This window comes from Haliotis rufescens, unplaced genomic scaffold (genome assembly GCF_023055435.1).
Source record: "Haliotis rufescens isolate VD_foot unplaced genomic scaffold, xgHalRufe1.0.p SCAF_9, whole genome shotgun sequence".
Lineage (NCBI taxonomy): Eukaryota > Metazoa > Mollusca > Gastropoda > Lepetellida > Haliotidae > Haliotis > Haliotis rufescens.
In genome coordinates, this window is record NW_025964383.1 from 8,167,873 (window position 1) to 8,191,756 (window position 23,884).

At 42.0% G+C, this 23,884-nt stretch overlaps 1 protein-coding gene across 2 annotated transcripts in view; it reads left to right on the forward strand.

Annotated features, from left to right (window-relative positions):
- The window catches only part of LOC124148561, a 58,204-nt gene that overhangs the window by 29,364 nt on the left and 4,956 nt on the right, over positions 1-23,884 (forward strand). Inside the window, exons 1-12 of one of the 2 annotated variants that reach the window (XM_048390928.1) lie at positions 13,679-13,774; positions 15,896-16,208; positions 16,624-16,721; positions 17,005-17,134; positions 17,297-17,367; positions 17,478-17,577; positions 18,043-19,122; positions 19,379-19,431; positions 19,610-19,661; positions 20,049-20,140; positions 20,528-20,585; positions 22,851-22,907. In XM_048390928.1, the coding sequence (XP_048246885.1) occupies positions 15,944-16,208; positions 16,624-16,721; positions 17,005-17,134; positions 17,297-17,367; positions 17,478-17,577; positions 18,043-19,122; positions 19,379-19,431; positions 19,610-19,661; positions 20,049-20,140; positions 20,528-20,585; positions 22,851-22,907 (2,056 nt within the window). In that variant the 5' untranslated portion in view covers positions 13,679-13,774; positions 15,896-15,943. Of the gene's footprint in view, positions 1-13,678; positions 13,775-15,895; positions 16,209-16,623; positions 16,722-17,004; positions 17,135-17,296; positions 17,368-17,477; positions 17,578-18,042; positions 19,123-19,378; positions 19,432-19,609; positions 19,662-20,048; positions 20,141-20,527; positions 20,586-22,850; positions 22,908-23,884 lie in introns of those variants that run through there. The other variant, XM_048390927.1, reaches the window with a different exon arrangement.

Genomic DNA, 23,884 nt, shown 5'->3' on the forward strand with positions numbered 1-23,884 from the left:
CATTACTTGTGACTAAACATTCCATGTCACACATCATCATGATGGTATCTCATAGTATTACAGTAGGTACTTGTGACTAAACACGTCATGTTATACACCACCATGCTGGCATCTCACTGTATTAGAGTCTGTACTTGGGACTAAACATTCCAGGTCGTACACTATCATGTTAGCAGCTCCATTGTATTATTGTCAGTACCAGTGACAGAACATTCCATGTGATACACCATCATCCTGGAATCTCCAGTGTATTACAGTCAGAACTTGTCACTAAACATTCCATGTCATACACCATCATGCTGGCATCTTCATTGTATTACAGTCTGTACTTGTGACTAAACATTCCATGTCATACACCATCATGCTGGCATCTTCATTGTATTATAGTCAGTACTTGTGACTAAACACCCCATGTGATACACCATCATGCTGGCATCTTCATTGTATTACAGTCAGTACTTGTGACTAAACATCCCATGTCATACACAATCATGCTGACATCTCATTGTATTACAGTCTGCACTTGTGAGAAAACATTCCATGTCATACACAATCATGCTGAGATCTCATTGTATTACAGTCTGTACTTGTGACTAAACTTTCTATGTCATACAACATCATGCTGGCATCTCACTGTATTAGAGTCTGTACTTGTGACTAAACATTCCAAGTCGTACACCATCTTGTTAGCAGCTCCATTGTAGTATTGTCAGTACCAGTGACAGAAAATCCCATGTCATACATCATCAAGCTGGCATATCCATTGTTTTATTGTCAGTACCAGTGACAGAACATTCCATGTCATACACCATCATGCTGACATCTCCAATGTATTACAGTCAGAACTTGTCACTAAACATTCCATGTCATACACCATCATGCATGCATCTTCATTGTATTACAGTCTGTACTTGTGACTAAACATTCCATGTCATACACCATCATGCTGGCATCTTCATTGTATTACAGTCAGTACTTTTGACTAAACACCCCATGTCACAGACCATCATGCTGGCATCTTCATTGTATTAAAGTCAGTACTTGTTACAAAACATTCCATATCATACAACATCATGCTGGCATCATCATTGTATTACAGTCAGTACTTGTGACTAAACATCCCATGTGATACACAATCATGCTGGCATCTTCTTTGTATTATAGTCAGTACTTGTTACTAAACATTCGATGTCACACATAATCATGCAGGCATCTTCATTGTTTTACAGTCAGTACTTGTTACAAAACATTCCATGTCATACACCACCATGCTGGCATCTTCATTGTATTACAGTCTGTACTTGTGACAAAACATTCCATGTCATACACCACCATGCTGGCATCTTCATTGTATTACAGTCAGTACTTGTGACAAAACATTCCATGTCATACAACATCATGCTGGCATCTTCATTCTATTACAGTCTGTACTTGTGACAAAACATTCCATGTCATACACCACCATGCTGGCATCTTCATTGTATTAAAGTCAGTACTTGTGACAAAACATTCCATGTCATACAACATCATGCTGGCATCTTCATTGTATTACAGTCAGTACTAGTGACAAAACATTCCATATCATACACCACCATGCTGGCATCTTCATTGTATTACAGTCTGTACTTGTGACAAAACATTCCATGTCATACACCACCATGCTGGTATCTTCATTGTATTACAGTCAGTACTTGTGACAAAACATTCCATGTCATACACCATCATGCTGACATCTCATTGTATTACAGTCTGTCCTTGTGATTAAACATTCCATGTCATACACAATCATGCTGACATCTCATTGTATTACAGTCTCTACTTGTGACTAAGCATTCCAGGTCGTACACCATCATGTTAGCAGCTCCATTGTATTACAGTCAGTACCAGTGACAGAACATTCCATGTCATAGAACATCATGTTGGCAGCTCCATTGTATTACAGTCATTACTTGTGACAGAACATTCCATGTCATACACCATCATGCTGGCATCTTCATTGTATTACAGTCTGTACTTGTGACTAAACATTCCATTTCATGCATCATCAGGCTGGCAACTCCATTGTATTACAGTCAGTACCAGTGACAGAACATTCCATGTCATACACCACCATGCTGGCATCTTCATTGTATTACAATCAGTACTTGTGACTAAACATCCCATGTCATACACCATCATGCTGACATGTTCATTGTATTTTAGTCAGTACTTGGGACTAAACATTCCATGTCATACAACATCATGCTGGCATCTTCATTGTATTACAGTCAGTACTTCTGACTAAACATTCCATGTCATTCACCATCATCCTGGCATCTTCATTGTATTACAGTCAGTACTTGTGACTAAACATTCCATGTCATACACCATCATGCTGGCATCTTCATTGTATTACAGTCAGTACTTGTGACTAAACATCCCATGTCATACACCATCATGCTGACATGTTCATTGTATTTTAGTCAGTACTTGTGACTAAACATCCCATGTCATACACCATCATGATGGTATCTCATCGTATTACAGTCAGTACTTGTGACTAGACTTTCTATGTCATACACAGTCATGCTGGCATCTCATTGTATTAGTGTCAGTACCAGTGACAGAACATCCCATATCATACATCATCATGCTGGCATCTTCATTGTATTACAATCAGTACTTGTGACTAAACATTCCATGTCATACACCATCATGCTGGCAACTCCATTATATTACAGTAAGTACCAGTGACAGAACATTCCATTTCATGCATCATCAGGCTGGCAACTCCATTGTATTACAGTCAGTACCAGTGACAGAACATTCCATGTCATACACCATCATGCTGGCATCTTCATTGTATTACAGTCAGTACTTGTGACTAAACATTCCATGTCATACACCATCATGTTGGCAGCTCCGTTGTATTATTGTCAGTACCAGTGACAGAACATCCCATGTCATACACCAACATGCTGGCATATCCATTGTGTTATTGTCAGTACCAGTGACAGAACATTCCATGTCATACACAATCATACTGGCATCTTTATTCCCTACAGTTTGTACTTTTGACAAAACGTTCCATATCATACACCATCATGCTGGCATCTTCATTCTATTACAGTCTGTACTTGTGACTGAACATTTCATGTCATACACCATCATGCTGGCATCTTCATTGTATTACAGTCAGTACTTGGGACTAAACATTCCATGTCATACACCATCATGCTGAAATCATCATTGTATTACAGTCTGTACTTGTGTCTCAACATTCCATGTCATACACCATCATGCTGGCATCTTCATTGTATTACAGTCAGTACTTGGGACTAAACATTCCATGTCATACAACATCATGCTGACATCTTCATTGTATTGCACATGTTACAGTCTGTACTTGTGACAAAACATTCCATGGCATACACCACCATGCTGGCATCTTCATTGTATTACAAATGTTACAGTCAGTACTTGTGACTAAACATTCCATGTCATACAACATCATGCTGGCATCATCATTCTATTACAGTCAGTACGTGTGACTAAACATTCCATGTCATACACAATCATGCTGGCATCTTCATTCTATTACAGTCAGTACTTGTGACAGAACATTTCATGTCATACAACATCATGCTGGCATCTTCATTGTATTACAGTCTGTACTTGTGACAAAACATTCCATGTCGTACACCATCATGCTGACATCTTCGTTGTATTACACATGTTACAGTCAGTACTTGTGACTAAACACTCCATGTCATACAACATCATGCTGGCATCTTCATTGTATTACAGTCTGTACTTGTGACTAAACATTCCATGTCATACACCACCATGCTGGCATCTTCATTGTATTACACATGTTACAGTCAGTACTTGTGACTAAACATTCCATGTCATACAACATCATGCTGGCATCTTCATTGTATTACAGTCTGTACTTGTGACAAAACATTCCATGTCATACACCATCATGCTGAAATCATCATTGTATTACAGTCTGTACTAGTGTCTCAACATTCCAAGTCATACACCATCATGCTGGCATCTTCATTCTATTACAGTCAGTACTTGTGACTGAACATTCCATGTCATACACCATCATGCTGGCATCTTCATTGTATTACAGTCAGTACTTGGGACTAAACATTCCATGTCATACACCATCATGCAGAAATCATCATTGTATTACAGTCTGTACTTGTGTCTCAACATTCCATGTCATACACCATCATGCTGGCATCTTCATTGTATTACAGTCAGTACTTGGGACTAAACATTCCATGTCATACACCATCATGCTGGCATCTTCATTGTATTATAGTCAGAACTTGTGACTAAACATTCCATGTCATAGAACATCATGCTGGCATCATCATTGTATTACAGTCAGTACTTGTGACTAAACATTCCATGTCATACACAATCATGCTGGCATCTTCATTGTATTACAGTCAGTACTTGTGACTAAACATTCCATGTCATACATCATCATGCTGGCATCTTCATTGTATTACAGTCAGTCTTGTGACTAAACAGTCCATGTCATACACCATCATGCTGGCATCTCATTGTATTACAGTCTGTACTTGTGATTAAACATTCCATGTCCTACACAATCATGCTGACATCTCATTGCATTACAGTCTGAATTTGTGACTAAACTTTCTATGTCATACACCATCATGCTGGCATCTTCATTGTATTATAGTCAGTACTTGTCACTAAACATCCCGTTTGACACATCATCATGATGGTATCTCATAGTATTACAGAATGTACTTGTGACTAAACACCCCATGTTATACACCACCAAGCTGGCATCTCATTGTATTACAGTCAGTACTTGTGACTAAACATTCCAGGTCGTACACCATCATGTTAGCAGCTCCATTGTATTATTCTCAGTACCAGTGACAGAACATCCCATGTCATACAACACCATGCCGGCATCGTCATTGTATTACAGTCTGTACTTGTGACTAAACATTCCATGGTGTACACTATCATGTTGGCAGCTCCATTGTATTATTGTCAGTACCAGTGACAGAACATCCCATGTCATACACCAACATGCTGGCATCTTCATTGTATTACAGTCAGTACTTGTGACTAAACATTCCATGTCGTACACCATCATGTTGGCAGCTCCGTTGTATTATTGTCAGTACCAGTGACAGAACATCCCATATCATACACCAACATGCTATCATATCCATTATTTTATTGTCAGTACCAGTGACAGAACATTCCATGTCATACACCATCATACTGGCATCTTTATTCCCTACAGTTTGTACTTTTGACAAAACGTTCCATATCATACACCATCATGCTGGCATCTTCATTCTATTACAGTCTGTACTTGTGACTGAACATTCCATGTCATACACCATCATGCTGGCATCTTCATTGTATTACAGTTAGTACTTGGGACTAAACATTCTATGTCATACATCATCATGCTGAAATCATTATGGTATTACAGTCTGTACTTGTGTCTCAACATTCCATGTCATACACCATCATGCTGGCATCTTCATTGTATTACAGTCAGTACTTGGGACTAAACATTCCATGTCATACAACATCATGCTGGCATCATCATTCTATTACAGTCAGTACGTGTGACTAAACATTCCATGCCATACACAATCATGCTGGCATCTTCATTGTATTACAGTCAGTACTTGTGACAAAACATTTCATGTCATACAACATCATGCTGGCATCTTCATTGTATTACAGTCTGTACTTGTGAGAAAACATTCCATGTCGTACACCTTCATGCTGACATCTTCGTTGTATTACACATGTTACAGTCAGTACTTGTGACTAAACACTCCATGTCATACAACATCATGCTGGCATCTTCATTGTATTACAGTCAGTACTTGTGACTAAACATTCCATGTCATACACCACCATGCTGGCATCTTCATTGTATTACACATGTTACAGTCAGTACTTGTGACTAAACATTCCATGTCATACAACATCATGCTGGCATCTTCATTGTATTACAGTCTGTACTTGTGTCTCAACATTCCAAGTCATACACCATCATGCTGGCATCTTCATTCTATTACAGTCAGTAATTGTGACTGAACATTCCATGTCATACACCATCATGCTGGCATCTTCATTGTATTACAGTCAGTACTTGGGACTAAACATTCAATGTCATACACCATCATGCAGAAATCATCATTGTATTACAGTCTGTACTTGTGTCTCAACATTCCATGTCATACACCATCATGCTGGCATCTTCATTGTATTACAGTCAGTACTTGGGACTAAACATTCCATGTCATACACCATCATGCTGGCATCTTCATTGTATTATAGTCAGAACTTGTGACTAAACATTCCATGTCATAGAACATCATGCTGGCATCATCATTGTATTACAGTCAGTACTTGTGACTAAACATTCCATGTCATACACAATCATGCTGGCATCTTCATTGTATTACAGTCAGTACTTGTGACTAAACATTCCATGTCATACATCATCATGCTGGCATCTTCATTGTATTACAGTCAGTCTTGTGACTAAACAGTCCATGTCATACACCATCATGCTGGCATCTCATTGTATTACAGTCTGTACTTGTGATTAAACATTCCATGTCCTACACAATCATGCTGACATCTCATTGCATTACAGTCTGAATTTGTGACTAAACTTTCTATGTCATACACCATCATGCTTGCATCTTCATTGTATTATAGTCAGTACTTGTCACTAAACATCCCGTTTGACACATCATCATGATGGTATCTCATAGTATTACAGAATGTACTTGTGACTAAACACCCCATGTTATACACCACCAAGCTGGCATCTCATTGTATTACAGTCAGTACTTGTGACTAAACATTCCAGGTCGTACACCATCATGTTAGCAGCTCCATTGTATTATTCTCAGTACCAGTGACAGAACATCCCATGTCATACAACACCATGCCGGCATCGTCATTGTATTACAGTCTGTACTTGTGACTAAACATTCCATGGTGTACACTATCATGTTGGCAGCTCCATTGTATTATTGTCAGTACCAGTGACAGAACATCCCATGTCATACACCAACATGCTGGCATCTTCATTGTATTACAGTCAGTACTTGTGACTAAACATTCCATGTCGTACACCATCATGTTGGCAGCTCCGTTGTATTATTGTCAATACCAGTGAGGGAAACATCCCATATCATACACCAACATGCTATCATATCCATTATTTTATTGTCAGTACCAGTGACAGAACATTCCATGTCATACACCATCATACTGGCATCTTTATTCCCTACAGTTTGTACTTTTGACAAAACGTTCCATATCATACACCATCATGCTGGCATCTTCATTCTATTACAGTCAGTACTTGTGACTGAACATTCCATGTCATACACCATCATGCTGGCATCTTCATTGTATTACAGTTAGTACTTGGGACTAAACATTCTATGTCATACATCATCATGCTGAAATCATTATGGTATTACAGTCTGTACTTGTGTCTCAACATTCCATGTCATACACCATCATGCTGGCATCTTCATTGTATTACAGTCAGTACTTGGGACTAAACATTCCATGTCATACACCATCATGCTGGCATCTTCATTGTATTATAGTCATTCCTTGTGACTAAACATTCCATGTCTTATACAATCATGCTGGCATCTTCATTGTATTACAGTCAGTACTTGTGACTAAACATTCCATGTCATACACCATCATGCTGACATCTCATTGTATTACAGTCTGTACTTGTGATTAAACATTCCATGTCATACACAATCATGCTGATATCTCATTGCATTACAGTCTGTACTTGTGACTAAACTTTCTATGTCATACACAATCATGCTGGCATCTTCATTGTATTATAGTCAGTACTTGTGACTAAACATCCCGTTTGACACATCATCATGATGGTATCTCATTGTATTACAGAAGGTACTTGTGACTAAACACTCCATGTTATACACCACCATGCTGGCATCTCACTGTATTACAGTCAGTACTTGTGACTAAACATTCCAGGTCGTACACCATCAAGTTAGCAGCTCCATTGTATTATTCTCAGTACCAGTGACAGAACATCCCATGTCATACAACACCATGCCGGCATCGTCATTGTATTACAGGCTGTACTTGTGACTAAACATTCCATGGTGTACACTATCATGTTGGCAGCTCCATTGTATTATTGTCAGTACCAGTGGCAGAACATCCCATGTCATACAACATCATGCTGGCATCTCCATTGCATTATTGTCAGTACCAGTGACAGAACATTCCATGTCATGCATCATCAGGCTGGCAAGTCCATTGCATTATTGTCAGTACCAGTGACAGAACATTCAATGTCATACACCATCATGCTGGCATCTTCCTTCTATTACAGGCTGTACTTGTGATTACCATTCCATTTAATACACCATCATGCTGGCATCTTCATTGTATTACAGTCAGAACTTGTCACTAATCATTACATGTTATAAACCATCATGCAGGCATCTTCGTTGTATTACAGTCGGTACTTGTCACTAAACATTACATGTCATACACCATCATGCTGGCATCTCATTGTATTACAGACAGTACGCGTGACTAAACACCCCATGTTATACACCATCATGCTGGCATCTTCATTGTATTACAAGCAGTACTGGTGACTAAACATCCCATGTCATACACCATCATGCTGGCATCTTCATCGTAGTACAGTCAGTACTTGTGACTAAACATTCCATGTCATACACCATCATGCTGGCTGCTCCATTGTATTGCAGACAGTACGCGTGACTAAACACCCGATGTTATACACCATCATGCTGGCATCTTCATTGTAATACAGTCAGTACGTGTGACTTAACAGCTCATGTAATCCACAATCATGCTGGCATCTTTATTGTATTACAGTCAGTACTTCCGACTAAACATTCCATGTCATACACCATCATGCTGGCACCTTCCTTGTATTGCAGACAGTACGTGTGACTAACACCCCATGTTATACACCATCATGCTGGCATCTTCATTGTAATACAGTCAGTACGTGTGACTTAACAGCTCATGTAATCCACAATCATGCTGGCATCTTTATTGTATTACAGTCAGTACTTCCGCCTAAACATTCCATGTCGTACACCATCATGTTGGCAGCTCCATTGTATTATTGTCAGTACCAGTGACAGAACATTCCATGTCATACACCATCATGCTGGCATCTTTATTGTATTTCTGTCTGTACTTGTGACTAAACATTCCATGTCATACACCATTATCCTGGCATCTCATTGTATTACAGTCAGAACTTGTAACGAATCATTACATGTTATTAACCATGATGCTGGCATCTTCGCTGTATTACAGTCTGTACTTGTCACTAAACATTCCATGTCATACACCATTATCCTGGCATCTCATTGTATTACAGCCAGTAAGCGTGACTAAACACCCCATGTCATACACCATCAGGCTGGCATCTCCATTGTATTACAGTCAGAACTTGTAACTAATCATTACATGTTATCAACCATGATGCTGGCATCTTCGCTGTATTACAGTCAGCACTTGTCACTAAACATTCCATGTCGTACACCATCATGCTGGCATCTTCATCGTAGTACAGTCAGTACTTGTGACTAAACATTCCATTTCATACACCATCATGCTGGCACCTTCATTGTATTACAGACCGTACGCGTGACTAAACATCCCATGTCGTACACAATCATGCTGGCATCTTCATTGTATTACAGCCAGTAAGCGTGACTAAACACCCCATGTTATACACCATCATGCTGGCATCTTCATTGTATTACAGTCAGTACTTGTGACTAAACATTCCATGTTGTACACCATCATGTTGGCAGCTCCATTGTATTATTGTCATTACCAGTGATAGAACATCCCATGTCATACATCATCAAGCTGGCATCTTTATTCTATTACAGTCAGTACTTGTGACTAAACATTCCATGTCATACACCATCATGCTGGGATCTTCATTGTATCACAGTCAGTACCCGTGACTAAACACCCTATGTCATACACCATCATGCTGGCATCTTCATTGTATTACAGTCAATACTTGTGACTCAGCACCCCATGTCATACGCCATCATGCTGGCATCTTCATTGTATTACAGTCTGTGCTTGTGACTAAACATTCCATGCCATACACCATCATGCTGGCATCTTCATTGCATTACAGTGAGTAATCGTGACTATACATTCCATGTCATACCCCATCATGCTGACATCTTCATTGTATTACAGTCAGTAATCGTGACTAAACTACTATGTCATACACCATCATGCTGGCATCTTCATTGTATTACAGTCAGTACTTGTGATTTAACATTCCATGTCATACACCATCATGCTGGCATCTTCATTGTATTGCAGTCAGTACTTATGACTAAACATTCCATGTCATACACTATCATACTGGCAACTCAATTGTATTACACTCAGTACTCGGAATGCCCACTGAGAGTCTGCATCACTTCATAGACAAACATAGAGTGTTGGTGACCTGTGCTACCCGGAATGCCCATTGAGAGTCTGGGGCACTTCACAGACAAACATAGAGCGTTTTGGGCCTGTTCTACCCCGGAATGCCCACTGAGAGTCTGCGACACTTCGTAGACAAACATAGAGTGCTGCTGACCTGTTGTACCCGGAATGCCCAATGAGAGCCTGGGATACTTTAAAGACAAACATAGAGTGTTGGGGACCTGTTGTACCCGGAATGCCCACTGAGAGTCTGGGACACTTCATAGACAAACATAGAGTGCTGTGACCTGTGCTACCCCGCAATGCCCACTGAGAGTCTGGGACACTTCAAACAAAAATATAGAGTGTTGGGGACCTGTTGTACCCGGAATCCCCACTGAGAGTCTGGGACACTTCATAGACAAACATATAGTGTTGGTGGCCTGTTGTACCCGGAATGCCCACTGAGAGTCTGGGACACTTCATAGACAAACATAGAGTGTTGGTGGCCTGTTGTACCCCGGAATGCCCACTGAGAGTCTGGGACACATCAAAGACAAGCATAGAGTGTTGAGGGCCAGTTGTACCCGGAATGCCCACTGATAGTATGGGACACATCATAGACACACATAGAGTGTTGAGGGCCTGTTCTACCCCGGAATGCCCACTGAGAGTCTTGGATACTTCATAGACAAACATACAGTGTTGGTGGCCTGTTGTACCCGGAATGCCGACTGAGAGTCTGGGACACATCATAGACAAACATACAGTGTTTGTTACCTATTTAGTGTCGGGGGCCTGTTGTACCCTGGAACGCCCACTGAGAACCAGGGACACTTAATAGGCAAACATAGAATGTTTTGGGCCTGTTGTACACGGAATGCACACTGAGAGTGTTGGGGGCCTGTTCAACTCCTGAATGCCAGCTGAGAATCTAGGACACTTCATAGACAAACATACAGTGTTGGGGCCTGTGCTACCCTGGAATGCCCACTGAGAGTCTGGGACACTTCATAGACAAATATAGAGTGTTGGGGGCCTGTTCTACCCTGGAATGCCAACCGGGAGTCTGTGACATTTAATAGACAAACATAGAATGTTTTGGGCCTGTTGTACACGGAATGCACACTGAGAGTGTTGGGGGCCTGTTCAACTCCTGAATGCCAGCTGAGAATCTAGGACACTTCATATACAAACATAGAGTGTCGGGGGCATGTTGAACTCCTGAATGCCAGCTGAGAATCTAGGACACTTCATAGACAAACATAGAGTGCTTGGGGCCTGTTCTACCCCGGAATGCCCACTGAGAGTCTGGGACGCTTCATAGACAAACTTAGAATGTTGGTGACCTCTTCTACCCCGGAGTGCCCACTGACAGTCTTTGACACTTCATAGACAAGCATAGAATGCTGATGACCTCTTCTACCCCGGAGCCCACTGAGAGACTTTGACACTTCATAGACAAGCATAGAATGCTGGTGACCTCTTCTACCCCGGAGTGCCCACTGAGAGACTTTGACACTTCATAGACAAGCATAGAATGTTGGTGACCTCTTCTACCCCGGAATGCCCACTGAGAGTCTAGGACACTTCATAAACAAATATAGAGTGTTGGGAGACTGTTCTACCCTGGAATGCCAACCGAGAGTCTGGGACACTTCATAGACAAGCAAGTGGGCACTGGTGGCCCAGTCGTCTAAGGCGCCGCGATTCGCTGTGCACAGTTGCGTCCCTTTGGCACGCCAGAAACCTTTGATTGTGGTTTCGAATCCCGTTTTCCCCCAATTATGTTTCTAGGTTTGTCAACACCATACCCGTGCTCGTGGGTTTCACCGAAGTGGTAGACGTCTTGGACCTCACTTCGGGCTTTCCTCTCACATTAAGCTGACATGCCGTGAAATATCTGGAATAATGTTAAAAGCGGTGATAAACCCAACTCATTCACTCACTCGATCACTCATAGACAAGCATAGAGTGTTGGGGGCATGTTCTACCCTGGAATGCCTACTGAGAGTCTTTGACACTTCAGAGACAAGCATAGAATGTTGGTGACCTCTTCTACCCCGGAGTGCCCACTGAGAGACTTTGACACTTCATAGACAAGCATAGAATGTTGGTGACCTCTTCTACCCCGGAGTGCCCACTGAGAGACTTTGACACTTCATAGACAAGCATAGAATGTTGGTGACCTCTTCTACCCCGGAATGCCGACTGAGAGTCTAGGACACTTCAAAGACAAACATAGAGTGGTTGGGGCCTGTTCTACCCCGAAATGCCCACTGAGAGTCTTGGACACTTCATAGACAAATATAGAGTGTTGGGGGCCTGTTCTACCCTGGAATGCAAACCGAGAGTCTGGGACACTTCATAGACAAACGTCGAGTGTTGGGAGCCTGTTCTACCCTGGAATGCCCACTGAGAGTCTGGGACACGTCAAAGACAACCATAGAGTGCTGGTGACCTGTTTTACATTGGAAAGGCAACTGAGAGTCTGTGACACCTCATAGACAAACATTGAGTGTTGGGGACCTGTTCTACACCGGAATGCCCACTGATAGTCTTGGACGCTTCACACGACAAACATAGAGTTTTGGGACCTGTGGTACCCTGAAATGCCCTCTGAGAGTCTGGGAGATTCCTTAGACAAACATTGAGTGTTCGAGACCTGTTCTACCCCGATGACATACATAGAGTGTTTGTGGACCTGTTTTACCAATGAATATTGCTGGGTGCTGGGGTTTTGAACAGATAACTTCGGATCCATATTTTTGTTTTGTATTGACGATCCCTAAAATGTACAAGATTATTACTCGTCAATTTGATATAGAACCACTTTAGCCTTGATCGTCATCCGGGTCTTAGTCGGAGCTTAACGTCACTTGTGAACAATATTTTAGTTACGATGTACATGACAGTCAAAGTTGTTAGTACATGTATTGATAGAAACCCATTCCAGATTGGAGATTTATGTAACGATGCATATCGTTCAGCATGTATACTGATGATAAACAATATGAAATAGTGAAACCAGAATGGGAATTGCGATCGACCACGAGGTTTGTGATAACAGCTAAACTGGTACTGCGCTACTGGGAAGGCAACCTTGTCATTGAATAACCCGACTATGACGACACGTTATCTTTACCCAATGAATGCAGGTGTCTAGAGCGTCACGCGAGTAGGCATCACTCAAAGTCCGAGTTTCGTTTAGTAGCTGAACAAGGCGACGGCCATATTTGACTTCTTGTTGTGCCTGTGTCGTGTAAGTAAAACATATCTACACATTTCTTGTGGTTATATTATCATCTTCTTAACATATATTATGTTGTGCCTCTTGATGAGTGTTTACAGCTGTATGACTGCCTTTCTAGATCTTAAAGCAACGGTGTGAACTAAGTTGAATCTAGTGTGTGTGTGGTTATGAGGAGGAATGCAGTGGGTAGGTCAGGTTGGGTGGGGTAGTTTTGGAGAGTATGGACTCAGCGTTGATAAAATGACACTATATGGCCCCAGATATTGCCATGGTCAGTTATGCATGTTAACACATATTTTTAGTTGTATGTTGGCACAGACGCTACTTTCATCATTTGCTTAGACACTTGATACGTGCGAGGTAACGGATCATCCAAATACAGGCCATTTTTCGCCAAGTAATGTTTAGATAAGTTAGAAATTCGCCAATCAGCATCACTGATGCAAGGGTCCAGCAACGTTATTGCAGACACTAATTTGTAAGTGTTGTTCAAGTAGAGGTAGGGCGGTGGGAACGACACGCCATGTTGTAACATGCTACACAAGCTGGCCACGGCTGGTGCTGAAGTCATTCTATAGGTTGTTATGGCTGCCACTCTGTCGTCACCATGTATGAATAGCGCTTCGACATGCTTGTCAAGTGCGCGAAATGAGCGGCACAGTCGGGTATTGTGAAATCGGGTCACGCATGTCATCATGTCATCTGTCATCATTTCCCCTGTTTGTAATTCATTGGTGAACGTTCCTCGAACACAGTTTCATACAAAGACACATTGCTGTGGTGGGGATCGAAATCTACTCTATGCTTGACAGGATATTTCACTGTTAAGACATTTATATCACGGCACGGCATCTTGATGTAGGAGGAAAGCAAGCAAGCATGGGTATGGCGCTGACAAACCCAGAAACATAATCCCAACGAACTGGGATTCGAACCCGCTACAATTGGTTTCTAGTGTGCCAAAGGGTCGCAGCTTTCCACAGCGAAATGCGACCGCCTCCGTGGTCTAGTGGTAGAGCGTCCGCCCGGAGAGCGGAAGGTCCAGGGTTCGATCCCGGGCCGCGTCATACAAGAAACGTTAAAAGATTGTACTTGTTGTTACCCTGTCTGGCGCTCGGCATTAAGGGGCTAAAACAAGGACTGGTCGGCTCGGAGTCAGTATACTGTGTCTGAGTGGGGTATTCATGTTAAACTGCGGCATGGTATCTCAGTGAGCTAGCACTATAAATCAGCATCAGTCCGGACTAGTACAAGCAGCCACACGCATACATACACGTACATGCACGTCGCTATACAAGTGCAATAATCTTGGACGCGACGTTAAACCCAATTTCACCTCACCCCACAGCGAAATGCGGCAATTTAGACGACTGGGAACCCGTGCCCACCAAGTTCAATGTCCATTCACCTACAGTGCATTTCGCCTACAGTGCCCATCACCTACAGTCAAGCTGGATATTAGTTCACTTTGCCTACACTGTGAAAATCGCACCCTAAAATTAATTAAGTGTTTTGGATGTTACTACTTTACTCTCTGTTGACAAACCTGTGGGATGCCATGAGAGATGTTGTTTACACCATGTACAAATGTCCTCTCAACACCCAGTACAAGAAAGGGGATCTCTATGGGTTTTCATGAATTATTACTCCCGTGTAGAATCATCAAGATAGTTGTGTTCATAGTCAACCTCTTGTACATCAACCCCTTTTCCCTCAACCATTAACACCCAACACCCAACAGCCAACCACCAACCCGGAAACACAATGCGAGGGCGATTTACTGATCAGATTGTCTGACATGTAGTTTCGTAGCACTGTACAAGGCTTATTCCATAACATACATAAACATAGTGATGAGTTGGAGCCTCATTGTTGATACACTCATTGTAAGACTTCAAGAAGCTAACAATAATTGAACAAAATGGAAGATTTTGTATGCACATTATTTTGTATAGTATTGGAGTTTAAAGGGGCAAGATAATATCCCAATTCATTGAACCTGTAAGTATGCAACATGGAGAATAATTAACAAAAGCATGACGTTCACCAGAAAGAATTTGACCAGGACTTCTGACGCAGTATGCAGGAACTTTCAATTTCAGTTAGTTATGTTTTCCATTTACTTTTTAGATCTGTAGCTTAGTCCCAGCGAGATACCCACACACCTGACGTCAGAAGATGGCTGCCCCCCACGTTGTCGTCATCCAGAGGAACCACAAGTACCTGAAGGAGAACCTTCAGGTGGACCCTGTGCTGGACGCCTTGTTGCAGGACGGTGTCTTCACACAGGCGGACTATGACAGGTGTAGACAGGCTGGGCCGGAGATGCTGTTAGAAATATTAAAGAAGAAGGGACAAGACGGGTACCGGACACTGTGTGCTGTCCTTGATTCCTCACAGCCGTTCATCAAAAAACGGCTTGATGACACCTCCATGGAAGCAGGTATGTAAGAAGGGTTATCATATGTGATCACAAGCTGCCAGAACTACCAACAGCAGTTTGACTAGTACTGCTGTAATATCAGCCTGGATATAACATGGAGTTCACAGCCAGAAATTCACAGGGTCACATCTCGTTTCATTCTCTTCCATCCATTAAAATTCATTATAGCTTAAATGGATAGAATAATCATTGAACCGCCCGCATGTTATCAGAAATGAGCAGGCCACTGTAACTTGATGATGCCCTCATATTGCTTGACGGGCCATTATCACGCCCATTGTTAGGTGACGTCATATCATCCACAGACATGTCTAGTTTGTAGCTAATCCAACAGAAGAAACAAAAAGTCTTCAAACAACGAGTTATATCTCATTTCGTACTGTTTTTACTACATGCACAATGTTCTACTCTTCAGGTAGTTCAGATCTCGTCTATGTCAACAAGTTCAAGCTGGAAGCTCAGTACAAAAAGGAACTTGGTGACAAAGAGGACCAGATAGCTGAACTGCAATCTGTGAGTAGTCCGAACACAGTAAAAACTTGTCTGATCCTCATGTTAAGATACCCCTGTATTCAGATAAGATAGATATGTATGAATTAGTACTGCATATGTATTAGGTATCAGATGTGCAATTTTAGTGAATGTTCGCTTCCCGCAACTCTCTTAAACATCAAGTTTATATTACATTTTCCGAGACTAGTGAAACAGGCAATACATGTAATAAGCTGCAATGTCTAGGTGTATTTATATGTAGTGGATGTTCAGGTGATTACCCCTCGTTCACGTCTGTTTTCAGGTAATGGAAAGACTTCAGGAACAAATAAAACAAAAAGACTTGGACCACGCTGAACGGGAGGAAGCAATTAAAAAGGAAAGAGAGGACCACATAGCACAGCTAGAAAAGCAGAAGGAGGAAGTTGAAGCTCGTAAGCTGATGTTTCCTTTCCGGTTTCAAATCTATCTTTTATTTACAACTTTAATTTTGCCCATGCCACAATAGCCACACGATGTCATTGCCACGTTGAAACATGCCACATAATTTGAAGTTTGATCAATTCTCTAATGCGATCCTTGTAATCAAATTTCAGTGAAGATGCAGCTGTCAAAGTCAAACGATGATTTGCAGCAGAGTCAGGCAGAATGTGACGACGTGAAGAAGGTAGGAATGATGTTATCCTAAAGGAAATACTCGGAAATAGAAACACTGTTGCATAACTACACATGTAAATTAAAAAGGACCATATGAAGCAATGGTACTTGTCATTTCAGAGACTTCATAAAGAACAGGAGGCATACGAGGCCTTGACAGGGGATCCTAGGCTACATTCCCAAGATATGGAAGACATTGCAGTGCAGGTCCAACATACAGGTACACTGAGAAAAGGGACAATCAATCTCACAAACGTAAATAGTCAGAAACATAATCATAATGAGGTGAGGTGAAATGTAGTTTAGCGTCACGTTCAAGATTATTGCACTTGTAAAGCGACGTACATGCACGTGTTTGTGTGCGGCTGCTTATACCAGTCCGGACAAATGCTGATTCTATAGTGCTAGCCCAATGAGATACCATGCCGCAGTTTAACATGAATACCCCACTCAGACACAGTCTTTGCTGACCAGTCATTGTTTCAGCCCCTTAATGCCGTCATGGCAGGGTGACAAGTATAAGCTGGTAGCGTATTTTGGTGTGACGCTGCCGGGGATCGAACCCCCGACCTTACTCTCTCCGGGCAGACACTCTATCCACTAGACCACGGAAGCCGACTAATCATAATGACGAGCTCAGTATGATATTGAATCGATACATCTTAATGTGTTTTTTTACCCCCAGGTGCAATTGACAGAATGTGCCAGTTTTCAACTCAATCTTGCTGTGATGAAAGTCAGCTTTGTCTCCTTCCATGCCTCCATTCTGCCTGCAAACCATGCATTGATCACCACACCGCCCTAGCGAAGCAGAAGTGCCTCCAATGTCCCTGTGGTCGTGGGTTCAACACAGAACAGACTGAAGTAGATCATGTTGGACGCAATGAGGCTGCCTATGCTGCCAACGTTGAGGGAGACAAGCAATGTAACTACATCGAGGGAGATCATGACGCAAAGGCTGAGGTGTACTGTCACGAATGTGATAACCTGCTCTGCTCCGACTGTCATAAACTACATGACCGACCGAAGCGGAATAGAAACCACAGAGTGGAGGAGGTCAATCAGACAGAGAATATCCCTATGAGGCATTGGCTGAAGGAACCTAATTGCAGAGACCACCCTGAGAACAGGCTGCAGCTGTATGACCACACATGTAAGAAGGCTATCTGTATTGTATGTCTACATGGGGCCCATAGAGATCACAAGAAAGAAGACTTGAACCATGCCCATGAGGAGGCAAAGGGTCAGCTGGAGGAACAGTTGCAGAATCAACGACGTAAACTGCAAGATGTCACAGACAGAATGGCAACTGTCAACAGTCACCAAGATGAACTGGGCGATAAACAGAGAAAGCTGGAACAAGCCATCATTACGGTTTGTAAAAGTGTGGCTGTAAAGTCCCTTCATCGACAGCGAAAACTGAGGGAAGAAGTTCAAATGAGTCTGGAGGTCCCAAATAAAACAGTTCAAGAGACACTTGACACTATACATGACGTCCATACTTCCATTGCATCCACGATAGACTACACACAGAGAACACTGGAATCTACAAGACGAGAGGAGCTCATCACTCTCACTGCTGCAATACTGAAGAAATGTGATGAAAATCTGAAGAGGGAACTTCCAGAAGATGACACAAGAGATACAAGGATCCTCCTTTCCTTTCAAGGCCAGAAAGCCCTGGAGGAACTCATCGATACATTTGGTGGCCTTGTCTCCTCTCTTCACTTGGATCATATTCCAGACACACAGCCTACTTATCAAGGTAGGTATATTTAAGAACATTCATGTTTAGATAATACTCAGCGACACATTGACCAGTTTCTCATTCAACTATTAAGATCTGAGCCTTTGCGTAAATGTCAGCTTTATTCATCATACCTACGCCAGTACCAAAGCATGTTATATTGCAGAATATTGCAGTAACACTTATCTAAACATAGAAATGACTTATCGTCATTATAAAGTACCATTAATTGCAAAATAAGTTTTGAATTTATCTGTTCAATATTTGTCTCCAGGTCTGCTTCAACAGATACACCTGCTGACATTGAGAGAACAAGAAACAAACACGGTAATATGTTGTTTAAAGGGAAATTAAATGTATCTAAATAAGTTGAATGCAAATATTGTTGGAATCATGTTAGAATATTTGTCTGATGAACGTGGTTGGGAGTTCTATACCAGTTCTATGTTATATAAGAACGTCAGGTTACAAACTGATCTCTTTGATGCCAGTGTTGTTGTTTCAGCTACATGAAGGACGATGGCGCCAGCTTGTCAAGATTTTATTTCGCCTCCCAGGTACAGTATGCTAGTATGATGGAGGTCGGGAAGAGCAGATTAAATAAATCACTTGGATAATATCATCTCTCAAATCTTAAATGCAAAACATGAACGTATCTTACGCATACTTGAATTACTCGAAGTGATTCATACATACATACATACATACATACATACATACATACATACATACATACATACATACATACATACATACATACATACATACATACATACATACATACATACATACGTACGTACGTACGTATGTGCGTGCGTGTAATACATTCAAACATACATACGAACGTGCGTGGATGCGTGCGTGCGTGCGTGACTGAGTGCGTGTGTGTTAACATTTAGAGTCGGAGATTGCTTTCAAATATGTTTGTGTTTGTCTTCCAACAGGAATCAAGGAATCCGACTCTACTGTATCTGGATCACAGGAACTCCAGCCTGCACAGCTGACATCACAAGACGTTTATGATTTTGTGACCAAAGTACGTTCAATAACCCAATGAGGTTCCGGGTCTGAATATGTCCCCAGAACCAATGCTGATTGTAAACAGGCGAACAGATAGATCTGGTGATCAGGCTTGTTGATAGCGTGTCATTGTTCCCCGACGGCGTAGGGCATGGACACATACTATCAATCATTGGTTTGTTTGGCCCTGATACGATTATTTACATGCCGCCACCATAAAGATGGAATATTGCCGAGTGCGGTGTTGAACAACACACACAATTTTTAACAACATACCAATCCTCTCCCTCTGAATTTCAGCTTTGTAGAGTGAAAGGAAATAAGTCGCTGAGTATTATTTGGCCATTCTATAATTTTAGTTACAGCTTGCACTATTAAAATCTTTCAAAACCTTTGTTTTCAGTTCATAATTGGATCACTCATGTCCACGGAGACGCTTCCACGTGGAATTTGCTTGACAGGTACGTGCCCGACAATTCCATACAATCTGAATAATGTGAATGACAGTGAGTTTGTGACTGACTTGTCAGCAGTATTCTTAAAGTCAATTAAGTTCAAATCAAGTTGTAACGAGGGAGTAAAACATCCCTCAGTCGCTGATGAAGAGATCCCGATCGTATCATAATAAACTGTTCCACTTACACGTGGCTGTGTCAGATGAGCATTGCACGGAGTATTCACGATATATATCATCTATGTGTGTTGGTTAAAATGAAAATTATGAAACTACAACATGACTAAACTGTGTGTTTCATTGTGTGAGAGTGCTTCACCATTGTGTGTTTCACTTGTGTGAGGGTGCTTCACCACTCGATGTTTCACTTGTGTGAGGGTGCTTAACCACTGGATGTTTCACTTGTGTGAGGTTGCTTCACCATTGTGTGTTTCACTTATGTAAGAGTGCTTCACCACTGGATGTTTGACTTGTGTGAGGGGGTTCACCATTGTGTGTGTCACTAGTGTGAGGGTGCTTCAACACTGGATGTTTCACTTGTGTAAGGTGGTTCACCATTGTGTGTGTCACTTGTGTAAGGGTGCTTCACCACTGTGTGTTTCACTTGTGTAAGGGGGTTCACCACTGTGTGTTTCACTTGTGTAAGGGGGTTCACCATTGTGTGTATCACTAGTGTGAGGGTGCTTCACCACTGGATGTTTCACTTGTGTAAGGTGGTTCACCATTGTGTGTGTCACTTGTGTGAGGGTGCTTCACCAGTGTGTGTTTCATTTGTGTGAGGGTGTTTCACCATTGTGTGTTTCACTTGTGTATGAGTGCTTCACCACTGTATGTTTCACTTGTGTGAGGGTGCCTCACCATTGGATGTTTCACTTGTGTAAGGGTGTTTCACCACTGTGTGTTTCACTTGTGTAAGGGTGCTTCACCACTGGATGTTTCACTTGTGTAAGGTGGTTCAACATTGTGTGTGTCACTAGTGTGAGGGTGCTTCACCACTGGATGTTTCACTTGTGTAAGGTGGTTCACCATTGTGTTTGTCACTTGTGTGAGGGTGCTTCACCAGTGTGTGTTTCACTTGTGTGAGGGTGTTTCACCATTGTGTGTTTCACTTGTGTATGAGTGCTTCACCACTGTATGTTTCACTTGTGTGAGGGTGCCTCACCATTGGATGTTTCACTTGTGTAAGGGTGTTTCACCACTGTGTGTTTCACTTGTGTAAGGGTGCTTCACCACTGGATGTTTCACTTGTGTAAGGTGGTTCACCATTGTGTGTGTCACTAGTGTGAGGGTGCTTCACCACTGGATGTTTCACTTGTGTAAGGTGGTTCACCATTGTGTTTGTCACTTGTGTGAGGGTGCTTCACCAGTGTGTGTTTCACTTGTGTGAGGGTGTTTCACCATTGTGTGTTTCACTTGTGTATGAGTGCTTCACCACTGTATGTTTCACTTGTGTGAGGGTGCCTCACCATTGGATGTTTCACTTGTGTAAGGGTGTTTCAACATTGTGTGTTTCACTTGTGTAAGGGTGCTTCACCACTGTATGTTTCACTTGTGTAAGGGTGCCTCACCATTGGATGTTTCCCTAGTGTAAGGATGCTTCACCACTGGATGTTTCACTTGTGTGAGGGTGCTTCACCACTGTGTGTTTCACTTGTGTGAGGGTGCTTCACCATTCTGTGTTACACTTGTGTGAGGGTGCTTCACCATTGGATGGGGGCGGTTGGGTAGCCTAGTGGTTAAAGCGTTCCCTCGTCACGCCGAAAACCCGGGTTCGATTCCGACATGGGTACAATGATTGAAGCCCATTTCTGGTGTCCCCCGCGGTGATATTGCTGGAATATTGCTAAAATCGGCGTAAAACCATACTCACTCACTCACCATTGGATGTTTCACTAGTGTAAGGGAGCTTCACCACTGTATGTTTCACTTGTGTGAGGGTGCTTCACCACTGTGTGTTTCACTTGTGTATGGGGGGTTCACCATTGTGTTTTTCACTTGTGTGAGAGTGCTTCAGCAATGTGTGTTTCACTTGTGTGAGGGTGCTTCACCTGTGTGTGGGACACGATTGACCCAGTCCTCTGAGGCGAACAATTCGCCGTGAAGACTTACATCACTTCTCATGGCACTCCCCAAACCAAACTGACACACCACGATACAACTGAAACACTGTATGCAAGCTGTGCAGGGCTACTGTGAAAATAAACCTTACTCACATTTCAGCAGAAACAAATGCGCCAAAATGGTGTTTTAAACTTAAACTATACTTTTGCAGGCTCTTTCTGTCCAATGCACATCCTCAGAAAGGGCAGCAGTGTTAAATACATCCTCTGTAAGTATATTGTACTCTTTGTAACATGCTTTAGTGAAACTCAACCTGACTCCCCGAGTGTCATTATGCACTGACGCTAAGGAATGTTACTTTCCACCACTGGTGTCTGGTCAGACTTGTATATTAACAGATCACTGTAGGGAAGCCGGAACACTGCTCAAACAGACGTAGAACAACCCATTTAATCCGACGTACATAGTGAGTGAATGAGTAGATATTAAGTCACCTTTGGCAGTATTCCAGCTATATCACAGCTGGAGACACACAAACTGGGCTTGTACTCTTGTCGGGAATCGAACTGATGTTTTTGACCTGTCAGACGCTTTAACCACTAGGCTACTTCCAGCAGTTTATAATATCCAGTACTTCAAATACCTGGAGCATCTCAGTTGTTTTCAGTGGACGCATTTTTGTAGAGGTGTTGATTTCCGAGTGTTGACATTACCACGTTCGGTTGTCCTCCAGATGTTATTAGCATGCCGGCATTGAGTTTTAATACCTCCCGTCACTTTTATGTTGAGTCGTAGTGACATGGATAATATTTACAGACGATTCTTACTCTAAGCTTATGCAAATGTTGTGAAACGTAAAACCTAATCATTCCACAACAATTGAGTGAGTGAGTAAGGTTTTACGCCGCTTTTAGCAATATTCCAGCAATATCACGGCCGGGGACACCAGAAATGGGCTTCATACATTGTACCCATGTCGGGAATCGAACCCGGGTATTCGGCGTGACGAGCGAACGCTTAAACCACTAGGCTACCCGATCGCCCCTATTCCACAGCAAACTGAAACAAAGTCGATTCAGAAATTCACGTAAGAACTATGATATTATAGATTTCAGTTTATCAGTTCACCTGACGGAGTATTTCCCCCTTGTCGACCCCTGTCGCTAAGGACGTTGCTATGGCGGTTAATTTCATTGGTAACAATCATTACGGTAAAACATTCTTTTTGCGTTCGGGTTAACGTTC